This window comes from Thalassophryne amazonica, chromosome 21, assembly GCF_902500255.1.
Source record: "Thalassophryne amazonica chromosome 21, fThaAma1.1, whole genome shotgun sequence".
NCBI classification, from domain to species: Eukaryota; Metazoa; Chordata; class Actinopteri; order Batrachoidiformes; family Batrachoididae; genus Thalassophryne; species Thalassophryne amazonica.
Genome location: NC_047123.1, coordinates 38,306,971 through 38,318,839, shown reverse-complemented (window position 1 = coordinate 38,318,839; position 11,869 = coordinate 38,306,971). Strand labels below are relative to the sequence as shown.

The following is an 11,869-nucleotide window of genomic DNA, read 5'->3' as shown; positions in this document are numbered from 1 at the left end:
TGTTTAACACAATCAGTCGAACCAATCAGGAGCAGTAAGTCACCAAGACAAAAAAAAGAGAACGAAAAACATTCTCCAGATTCCCAAAACTTTGCTTTTCCTCTCATAAAACATGGAAGTGTTTTAATGATGCCTGCACCCTTATGCAATGCATCATTGGATAATATCAGAGACGTCTGTGATCCACAGTGACCATGAACACAGCTGTGTTTTTAGCCTGCACACAAACTGGACCGGCCTCCAGCATGGCCGCCGACCATGTGGAAGCAGCACCCTGATTGGTCCTCTGTCGGCGAGCAGGATTTGTACGATGGAGGGGCCAGGTGGTCTGGACGACCCCCTTCAGGCCTCCTGGCTGGAGTGGGCCTCCTCTTTGAGAGGCGTTCAGGGTCCCAGCTGCTTGGCCTCATGTTCCTCCAGAGTGCAGGATTAAATGAAGTGAGCCAAAAAAAAAAAAAAAATGAAAGGAAGCAGCAAAGCAGGAAAGGTAAAGGGGGGGCCCAAATGGACGTGGTTGTAAGTGGTTAACCCCCCCCCCCCAACCATCACCATCTCCTCCTCTGTCAGCTTCATTCAGGCAACAGCAGAGAACCGCCATCATCAAAAAACTGAAGGGGGAAAAAAAGGAGTTCTGAGGGTTAAAATAAAACGCTGCAAACAAAGTCCAGAATTTGACCTTTGAACTGAGGGGAGGGGCCAAATGAAACATGTGACCAGCTGTGGACGCGACTGAGACAAACTATTGCCACTGCTAACCAGCAGGGGGCAGTCACAACAACTTTGTGATGTCATAAGGTGAGAACATTAAAGAAAGGCAGCATTTTGATTCAGATCATCAACAAAAATTCATCATTGAACCAGAAGAAGTCATTAAAACCCAAAACTACTTTTTAGAAAGTTCAGCATTGTAAACAAACAGAAAAACAGTGAAGATCACATGATCTCCAGCCTCCTCTGGTGTTTGTTGGAAATAAGCCCCCCCCCCCCAAAAAATATATTAGTTTATTTCCACATCAAAGCAGACAGAGATCCAAAATAAAAGCTGAACATCTGTCAAGACTCACTTACATTCAAATTTCTGAACATAATTTAGCCTAAAAACAATTCAACAGCTCGTTTCACACTAAAAAGCAAAAAGTGCTTCACAAACATAAAACAGCATAAATTAAATTCAAATGATTATTTTTAAAACATATGTTTGAATATGCAATAAAAGATAAATAGATTTTGATTAGAAACATAAGTGTCCAGAATTTGCACACACACAAGAATGTGATCTGGATCAGGAATCAGATTCTTAAAAACAAACAAACAAAAAAAAAAACTATTACAGATTTAAATGTTGGAAAGAATCTGGATCTTAAACCATCAAGTCCACATTCAGACAGGAGGAATGTTTATATATATATAAGAAGCTGTTGTCTTGTAACAAACAAAAAATACAAACTTATTTTTTTCTTATTTTATTTTTTGTCTGAACAGATTGGCAGAAGTATGCGCTTTCTGAGTACACTTCTAGTTTAGCACTCAGAGCGTCACACAACATAAAACTGTCAACTAATAAACCAGGAGACCAAAGTTACCACTTATAACCCACACAGGTCTTTATGATGTCATAAGGTTACAAAATCTATGGAGGAGGAGGAGAAAAGTTGCCTTAGAATGAAAAGAAATTGGACAGATTAAGCTGATCCAGATCGATCCAGATCAAAATCTGTTCAACTCTTCCCTCAATCAAACAATATCTCCTGACAAAATTTTAGTGTTGTCTGTCAACTGCTTTTTGATCACTGATGACATAAACACCAACCTCCACAATTAAGGGCAGATCCAACAATATTTTTATTTTTATGTTGCAAGATCCAACCATTTTGTTCATTTTAGTCAGTTTCTCACAAAATATCACACAGATGTTCATATTATTTAGAGGTCAAAGGTTGAGGGTTCATATGGTTGTGTTTTGGAGGTTTAATGAGGGTCCCATAGTTTGTCTTTCTTTTAAGTCAGAAGTTTAGTTCTAAATGTTCAAACCTTCACATTATTGAATATTTACGCTCTATAACTGCACAGTTTTACGCAGAGGACTCTGCGTAAAACTGTAATGTTTCTAAGAAGGCATTTTAAAGCAACATTTTTCATATTTTATTGATAACAGTTTCACACTTTGCAAATTTTATTGTGAAATTTTAATGAGCGTTCAATGTTCATCATAAATGTAAATGACTGACCATTACAAAGTTCTGCTAAAAGTCGAGTGTGGCTTCTAATCTCAAATGTTCTGACTTAAATAGTGAAAATTAGGATTAAAATAAAATGAGTGTTCATTCTCTCTCTCATTCTCACTCACACACACACTTTCATCTTGTTACTCAATTTTATAAGTTTCTGATCTGCACTCTTTGAAATGTACACAGTAATTTAGAGTTTACCATAAAATTTGAAGAGTGATAAATCAAGTTAATCAACATTAATGGAGAGAATTTAAAAAACGTGATGAGAAATCTGCTGAAACATGTTTCACCAAATCATCAAACACAATGCAGCATTTATGCAAAATTAAGGAAATCACAAACACTAAACAGAGACAAAAATGATAAAACGTTGTTCATATTCATAAACAATGAATTAGGATTATACATAATTCTAAATTACAAGGAAACGTTTCCTCCTTTGGATATTATAAAGTTGCAGAGTGGATTTAAAATACTAAACTGTCACATTTTTGAAGCATTTCAGCAGTTTCATGCTGATTTTTTTTTTTTTTTTTTTTTTTTACACTGAACTGTAAATTAACTGAACATAGTGGGAAAAAAACATTTCTGTCAAAGTTATGCTGCATGCTGTTGAGGAAGATTTTCTGCAGGTTTGCAGGATGGAAGTTTTATTTTTTTTAATGAGAGAATATATTCATGTTTAGAAAGAAATGCGAAAGCTTCTCATCTACTTTAAATCCTTTCATTTCAATGTCAATATTTGACGATTTTTAATAAATTCAGACTTCACTCAGACAAAGCAGCCTGACTCTGACCTCACCTGGATCCAAAGGGATCAACGGAGGTCCAGGCCCCCAGTGTTTACACCAAAAACAGGTTAAGAAGAGCTTGAACTGAAGATTTTAATTTAGAAATGACCAAATAAGAAACACAGAAAGTCAACAAAAGAGAAACAGTAATATCACGAGTCTGAAAGAAGTTTTGACAGTAACAGAACCGGATCCTGATGTAAATAACTGATTTTGTCAACAGGTGCAAGACAGGATTTTTTTTTTAAGTAAGTCGTGTCCCATCTCACCGTTTAAAAAAGTAAATATAGACATTAATACATTTTTTAAATGTAGAATTCAAGTCCAGATCCTGATGAACACTGAAAATTAACGGGTTCGTTGTCTTGACAAGACAAAACGTTTGAGTAACTTAAAAAAAAAATGAAATTAAATAAATAAAAGCAAACAAGAAGTCTTTATCTGAACAAAAGCCCTTCAGAGTCCACATCTGGATTCGGCAGGTTGATGGTTCTGATTCTTCCACTAAGTGTTGTGGAGGTCGGGTGCTGCTGACAGTAGTCCAACAAACAAACAAAGAAGAGTTTTTAAGTTACCAAGAGACTCGAACATTTAAAGACTTCTTCTGCACCTGTAGAATGTGACTAAAGGTCATACGGGATCACTGAGTCCGAGTCCTTCTGGGTGCTACCTTCAGATTCCTGAATTCTGATCCTGGTTCTGGTACCGAAGTGATCCTTCCCTCCTGCAGCTGGACCAAACTCCAGACAGAAAGCAGCGCCTCATTTGAACCCGACATAACTGTGACGTCACAACAGGTCAGCAGGTGATTGGCTGGTCTGGGTGCAGTTTAAAGGCATCAGGAGTATGTGAAAGTTTTCACCTCATTTTGAATCAGACTTTCTAAATGCTGCCTGTAAGAAGGTTTCAGCACATCATCTTGATGACATATTCAGAATCAATTACTGCGTTTAAAGAGTTAAACATTAAAAAGTATCTGATCTTAATCATTCTGCCAGTAATTCAAAATCAATGCACGTCAGTGAAGGTTAATCAGATTAAATCTGGAAAAAGGTTCAGATCACATCACAGTCACGTGCTGATAAAAGTTTTTATTTCCATTAAAAAGTTTGAATAAGGACTAAAAAAAATGCTTCATGCAAATAAAAATAATCTTGAATTTTAAGGGGAAAAAAAAAGAAATTAAATCAGAACTCTGCAATAAAGTGATAATCAACTTTCGAATGTTTTGTGAAAGTATTTATTTAATTCAGTAGAAATTTTGAATTATATATATTAAATAGAAATTATAAATAGGAAATAATAGGAAATAATTTAAATTGTGATTTTGTAAGTATTTAATGCAAAAAAGTTTTGTAGAAAAATATATTATTGGTTGTTGAGATATTAGAATAAATCGTTAAGAAACACCTGCAAAGAAAACCTGTATGAACAGTTTAAATTTAAAGTGTCTATTGAGCAATTTGTCTACATTTAATCTCAATAAATCACCAAAGTTATAAAGGTTAAAGAAGTAACCGACCTCAATAAATTATTCAGAAACAACAATGAAAAAGTATGAGTACAATAACGATAATAATAAATCTGTGTATTCTACTTTTAGGATGACAGTAAATAAAAACTACATGTGCACGCGGACTACGCGCACATTCACTTCGAACTGCAGCTTTGGAAGATTTAAACCTTTTAAACCTGTAATGCAAGAATCCAAATTCGAATCCACATTTTTAGTTTCAAAAACGTTTTAAAAATCGCTCCGTTTTGTGAGTGAAAATAAAGAAATAAATCCGTGTTTGTGTTGGAGCTGCTGTGCGTCGAGGAACCGATCAGATCGTTTCGTGCGCAACTGGAAATGAAATGGAGACAATCAAGCAGCGAGCGCGCGCCCGCGCACAGACACATCATGACAAACGAGATTTCTACACAGATTTAAATTTTCGACTTTATTACCAAACACGTGAACACCTTCATACATTATATATATATATATATATATATATATATATATATAATGCCCAAATTAGTTTTTTTTAAACTTAATTTTGAAATATATTATCAAACATATTTAAATCTGTGTTTAGAATCCAAAGACGGTTAACGTTGGATGCAAACAGCATTTATTTGGACTTTTGTTTAAAAGTGCGCTAAACTTTGCAGCGGGTCCTATTTGGACTCTGAAATATTTTCTCCACTTCACGTCACGTCAGTCACCGCGGCTGGTGGCTCCGCCCCCTCCATGTGCCGCTGCGTGAGTCCAGTCCGGGATAAGGACAGCTGTGCTCCACGTGCAGCCCGGCAGCTGGACTTCATCCAGGGAACAGAACCGAGCCTCCGCGCGCAACAGCCGGAGATCAGGGAAGGGCCAGCAGGCAGCCAGCGGCGGACACAGCGGGCAGAGGGCCGCATCATGTCCCTGAGCCCAAAGCAGTCCACCCCCTTCTCAGTCAGCGATATCTTGAGCCCGATGGAGGACAGCTACCGCAGGTTCGGAGCCGCGGAGCCCGCGGCGGGCAGCGTGGGGCCCCCGCTGGGCGCGTACCGCCAGCCGCAGGTGTCCCAGGCCGGGATGCAGCATCATCATCATCAGCAGCAGCAGCAGCACCTGCTCCATCACCACCATCACCATCACCACCACCACCTGTCCTCTTCCTCCTCATCATCACCTTCCTCATCCTCAGCCACAGCAGCCGCCGCTCTGGGGCCCGCGGGCCCCTACCACGTCTCCCACGGGGTGCCGCAGTTCTCCGGGGGGTTCTGCGCCGGCGGGGACCTGCCGTCCTACCAGGAGACCGTGCGGGGCGGAGGACCGGCGGCCTGGTACAGCAACCCCGAACCCAGATACCCGACCAGTAAGAGGGCTTCGAGCCAAACCTTCATCAGAGTGAAAGTTTAACAGAACTAAATGATCCGGACCGTCCGGCTTCTAGAAGCACCAGTCAGACCATTTAAAATCTACTTTTTTGACATTTAAATGTTCCAGAAGAGCATCTAACAAATCAGGGCTCAATTTTTACCACCTTAAACTAGAACTTATTATTATTTAGTATCATTTAGTCCTCAAATGACAGATTATTTCCCCAAAGTCAAATGACGTATTCAGAGCTGAATTATTATTAATTAGTTTTAAAAAGTCTTTGTCTCACAGCCAAACATCACCTGAGCACAACACAAAAACGCTTTCACTGATTTTGCTCAAATTTTGTTCATTTTAAACGGGTTTAGTTGAAGAAAGTGCATCTGAACAGAAAACAGAAGATTTCAAATACTTTAAATGTTGAAATAATTTATAACCAGTAAAAATATATCAACTCGAATTTAACTACTAGACAGTTTTACTACTTAAAAATAAACATCTTTGAAGAGTTTATAGAACAGCAGCCTTTGTGCAGGAAATACAATTGGAGCACTCAAGTTTCAAACTTTTCAACCCAGTTTGTAAAACAGATTGTCTCGAAAATAAACAGACTCACATTTTACTGGTGTTTCACGTGTTTAAAAATGCAACTTTTGGTTTCATGCTGTTTAAACCATTCAGTTCTAAAACCGGTTTAAACTAAAAAAATGTAGACATTTACAGTCGATTAATTCGGTGAAATATAAAATCTCAAACTACTTTAAAGCGAAACGTTTTGAAGCTGTTGCTTTGATTAAAACCAACATCTATAGATGATGTCTTTAAAAAAAAAGTTAAAATAAGTTAATCAATTTGATTTTCGGTTTTAGATCAAATTATTTTTTCCCCTTTTTTTCTGACGGTCAAAGTCTGGTTTAAAATATTTCTGTAGTTTGTGAGAAGTCAAACAAAAGTAGTAATGATTAAATGCTTTAACTTGATAGTTTCCAGATTATCAGAGCAGATTTAGTTTTATGGTTTCGAGTGTGAATGTTTTGTCGAAATTAAAAAAAAAAAAAAAAAAAAAAAAAAAAAAAAAAAGCCTGCGCGCGTTTTGTTGATTTCTTTTTGTGTCAGTTTCCAGACTGATGGGCCCCTCCGGCGGGATGAACGTGCCCGGGATGGTGAACTCTCTGGCAGGGATGGATTCCGCCGCCAAGTCGGTGGTGACGCTGCACGCGGCGCCGCGCCGGAAGCGCAGAGTTCTCTTCTCGCAGGCGCAGGTCTACGAGCTGGAGCGGCGCTTCAAGCAGCAGAAGTACCTGTCGGCGCCGGAGCGCGAGCACCTGGCCGGCCTGATCCACCTCACTCCGAACCAGGTCAAGATCTGGTTCCAGAACCACCGCTACAAGCTGAAGCGGCAGGCTAAAGACAGGGCCGCGCAGCAGCAGGAGGGCAGCGCAAACACGCGCCGGTCCTCCTCCATGTCCCCGGTTCTGCCCAAAAACGGCAATAAGGACTGTCGGAGCAACTCCAGCGGGTCCAACCAGATTGGCACACGGCAGAGCAGCTCGGAGGAGACCATGGGGGTGAACCAGCAGCTGAACCAGCGGTTGTCCTCCGCGGAGGAGCTGGGCGATTTGTCTCCCAGTCCGCCGTTGGCACTGCACGGTCACATCAACATGACGCAGACGGACGCCGCGCTCATCGAGTACACAAACACCGTGATCGGATCCAATTTGCTCTATGGAAGGACTTGGTAGTTCGAGGGGTAAGCGCGCGCGGAGTACAATAACTGGCGTAACATTCCGTGCGTAAAAATCTGGTTTTACGCACGAACAGACCCCAAATCACGGCTGAGAGCAGGCGCCAAAACCCGCAGAGTGGACGCATAATGATTGTCAAATAGTCCATTTCCAGTGTGATTTTTCATATAATTTTTGATACTTTGTGTGGAAGTGATCACCACTGAGTTCATATTTGCAGAATTTCTGCAACAAATTAAAATCTTGCAGGTTTATACAGCAGTTGAAGGGTGTTTGTTGAAGAAATTGAAGATTTCAAAAAATAAAAAAATCTCACTTGGGGCAACACTCACCTGGAATTTAAACCAATCAAAAACCAGGGTAAAATTTTTAAATGTCTGGAGAAGAATCAGCAAAAAAAAAAAAACAAAAACAAAAAAAATCTTATCACAGCTGATTTTAAACCGAATAACCTTTTTCAGTTTGGCATTTCCATTTTGTTTTGGTAATATTGTTTATTTCTGTTTTAAAAATGAACTCTATCAGTTACAGCCAATGGCAGTCTAACTATAGGTTTGTAAATCACAGAAATGTTTACATGAATGCAGCAGATACAATCCATAAATCACAAGACAAGAAACAATCCAGACTGTTTGAGAGTGATTCAAAACATATTTCTTGAAGTTTGAGACTTTCCAGTGAAACCACATCGATGAGAAATAACTGAAAAAAAATTCATTTTTATTTTTTTAAAATAAACATTGGAGAAATCTCTCAAAAATAAATGAACACAATGCTTAATAATGATTGTATTTTCATCATCTTTTTTTTTTTTTAAGGTTAACATTTCTACTTTTTTTCCCCCAAATGGAATATAAGAAAAATAACTGTTTACAAAACAGACAATGAAAAGAAAAGAAAAAAAAAATGTCTCATCTAAAATTATCTGCTGCTCCAAGGTGAAACGTGGCCTTCAGTTTCACTGGTATCTTCTGGAAGGAGGAGGAGGGGGGTAACTTTGGTAACCCTAAAACACAGAAAACACAGAGATGGACTGTTTTCTCTAATTTTAATTAAAATTTTACTCATCTTTTACCCAGAATCCAAAGATTTAAAAAAAAGTCACGGCTTTACTAAGCAGTTTTATGGATCCTGGGGGACATATTATTCCACTCAGCCTGACCGGTCAAATCAATCAATCAATAAAAATTACTGGGTTGTTCCTCTTAATGACAATGACCTCTGATGATGCTCAGCTTCATGGAAATTGATTGAAAACATTTTGAGAAATCCTGCTAACAAATGCTGATCATGTTCAATCTGTTGGATCTCGTAAACTATAATGGGGTCTGTTCTTTCAATTCTGGAACTTCTTTAAAAGACAAAGTATATCCTGCCCAAAGGTCAAAGGTCAACCCTGCAACAAATACTCCTGAAATCCACGAAGAACCTTTTGAAATACAATGTTCATGAAAAAAAATAAAAATAAATTACAAATGGACAAACAGCTGAAAAATCCCTCTTTGGTAAGACAAATGGAAGATAAAGTCCAAATTCTTTATTTTTCAGAATTTTCACTGAAAGCATATCTGACTTTTTGTGCAACTTGAGGGTGAAGGTCGTCACCCCATCTGTCTGGATACAGACAGACAAGCTGACTGTCTCTGGTTTAGAATTTGAACTCAGAACTCAGAAGAAGTCTATTGCCATTGCCAGTGAACAGGATTCACAGACTAGGAATTTGCTTTGGTACAATGGTGCAACATTAAACAGAGAGCAATATAAAATGCTAAGATAAAATATGTGCAAAAATAAGATAAAATATAAGATAAAATATGAAATATGAAAGGTCATCTGGATTTGTCACTACATGTTTTCTTTTATCACTTTTGAAGTCATCTTATGACATCACAAGGTGTCCAGCTCGAGCTAACATACAGTCCAAGTTGTGACGTCCCTCCGCTGTCAGGTCACTGAAGGTTTGCCCCATTGGTTTGATATTTAGATTTTACTCTTTTTTTTTTTTTAAGGTTAATTTGCCAGGATTTGACAAACAGGACTTTAAATAAAGGTCCAACAGAATCTGTCGATACAGTCTGTTATTTTAGTAGAGAATAAAATCCTCCTGATAAAAAGGTACCAGTTTGTAGTTTTTTTTTTTTTTTTTTTTTTAAATCATCACAATGAAGAACAAAGGCTGCAAGGTTCAGAGGAAAATAAATCAGCTGTTTGATGACCATGACAACCTCAAAAAATATTAAGGAGGTGGTCAATGAGTCCATGTTTTTTTTTTTTTTTTTTTTTTTTTTTTTTTTTGAGTTTCACACTTCGATGTAAATATTGTGGCAGCTGAAAACTGTTTGTTACCTTCATATTTTAATTCTGATGCTCAGGATCTACGGGGGGATTCACTGTTATTTTTCCCCTTTGTCTCTGGTTTGTAAGAATTCAAAAATAAAAATTGGGAATGTTTGGTTGATGGACGCTCGGTCATTAATTCACCTACAGCTCTCGAACGTCTGTACCGTGACCACACAAAATGTTTGCAAATTTGCTGAGTGATGTAAAATCTAGATATTTAAATATCTGAGATGCAAACATTTGCCAAAATGAAGCTGGTGTCATATAAGCGAGCCATGTCTAGTAGGCGTTTTGTAAAAACTCAGTTCCAAAAAGCAGATAAAGTTTACAGCCAGTCAGTGGACAAGACAGATTATACGAACAGGATCAGTGAAGAATTAATGTATTACCCAGGAAGTGACTGAGTTAGCTAGCAAGCTAACTAGCCTAGCCTAGTCCACAGCAGTTCATGCCAGCTAGCTTTACTTGAAAACACGCCTGTCAATCTCGCAATCAGTAGATATCGTCTGCTGATGAGTTTTTGTCAAGCTGACAGACTATTTTTTATTAAAAATATGTCACTTCATAGTTATGTAGTTGAATATTTCTGTATGATGATTATCTACATGCTAACTGCATAGTGGAGCTTAAAACCATAAAAAGTCCACACTTTGCTAAGCTGCAGACCCGCCCATTAAGTAGACATAAATCCAACTTTTAAAGTGACCGGGTTCGGTTTTAGGGAGAACAAAAAGCAAAAGTCCTTGTCCACCAGAGCGCTTCATAAGATGAACAGTCAATGCCAAGTAAGCCACTCAGTAACCATGGCAACAAGAATAAATTCAGTCTTCAGGCTGGACAGTTTAACAGACTGTTTTGTGAATTTAGTCTGAAAAGTGTTTGCGCAACTCACCTAAAAAAAAAAAAAAAAACTCACCTCACCACGAAGTTGAACCAAAATAAATCTGACTTCATTCAATACATCGGTTTTCCATCAAACCACGGTTTCCTACAACTGATGGTAAAATACTCTATTAAAACATATTGTGTCAAACTGAAGGACTTTTACCTGCTGCTGCTGTCCTCGGTCGTTTCTGCGATCTTGCCAGTCATTGCGACGGTGCTCAAAACGTTGCTGGTAGCCGCCTGTGGCCCGGCCTTCTTGACCGCGGTTCACGTTTTGCTGGTAGGCATTGTGCTGTGACTGCATGGCTCGATCCCAACCGTGAGCTCCTCTGCTGTACTGCTGCCCCGAACTACAACAACAACAACCAGCGTAACAGATTAAACACTAAAACAAGAGACGGACTTAAAATAACCGTCTGTAATAACAGGAGTGTGGCGGAAATAAAAGCAGGGTTAAACAAAGGCCTGAAGTGGAAAAACAACAAGTGACGGGAACAGTAAAAAGTATTAGACTACAGAAAGTAGTTTTCTTTCCAATTCTAATCCTAGTCTGAGTTATTTAACTATTGGTAAATTCAGATAATGTTGACACTCAATGCTTGTGAGATTTCAAAATAAAATCCAGAAAAGGGATGACTACCCTTTGAGGCAGTCTATGTGTTTTATTGTGAAAAGGAAGTGTGTCGTCGGCACTGATGATAATTCGCGAAGTCGAAGCTCGATTTACTGAGTGGTTACACATAATCACTCAATACATAGATTTTTAATGATTTACTTTTTTTTTTTTTTTAATTCTGCAGCAGAATCGCTCCAAGGAGATGAATAAAATTCTGTCAGTGACATTATACAGTGAAGTGAAATTTTATGAATGTTTGTGCACCAGCAAAAAAAAAAAAAAAATAGATGGCAACAGAATTACAGCGACAGTAAAATCTGTCCGTATTTCAGCTCGCCATTACAAATGTGTTTCGATTGTAATTCCGTTACCGTAGAACTGCCCGGATGCTAATTTGGCCAAGAAGG

The 11,869-nt window shown here is 38.4% G+C and overlaps 2 protein-coding genes across 2 annotated transcripts in view; one reads left to right on the top strand and one right to left on the bottom strand.

The window, feature by feature from the left end:
• The first annotated feature begins 5,154 nt into the window (after positions 1-5,154).
• nkx2.4b (NK2 homeobox 4b) lies at positions 5,155-7,906 on the top strand. The gene is made up of 2 exons (XM_034162088.1): positions 5,155-5,871; positions 6,993-7,906. Exons 1-2 carry the CDS (start codon positions 5,259-5,261, stop codon positions 7,616-7,618), a joined length of 1,239 nt encoding a protein of 412 aa, XP_034017979.1. The 5' UTR covers positions 5,155-5,258; the 3' UTR covers positions 7,619-7,906.
• A 517-nt stretch (positions 7,907-8,423) lies between these two features.
• xrn2 (5'-3' exoribonuclease 2) overlaps positions 8,424-11,869 on the bottom strand; it is a 48,940-nt gene continuing 45,494 nt past the window's right edge. Inside the window, exons 30-31 of the mRNA XM_034161941.1 lie at positions 11,010-11,196; positions 8,424-8,627 (exon numbers count right to left, since the gene is read on the bottom strand). Coding sequence (XP_034017832.1) covers positions 8,580-8,627; positions 11,010-11,196 — 235 coding nt within the window. The 3' untranslated portion in view covers positions 8,424-8,579. The remainder of the gene's footprint in view (positions 8,628-11,009; positions 11,197-11,869) is intronic.

Coding starts and splice junctions, on each gene's coding strand:
- nkx2.4b (XM_034162088.1), top strand. CDS start 5,259: ATGTGCCGCTGCGTGAGTCCAGTCCGGGATAAGGACAGCTGTGCTCCA. Junction 5,872..6,992: donor CGAACCCAGATACCCGACCA/GTAAGAGGGCTT, acceptor TTTTTGTGTCAG/TTTCCAGACTGATGGGCCCC.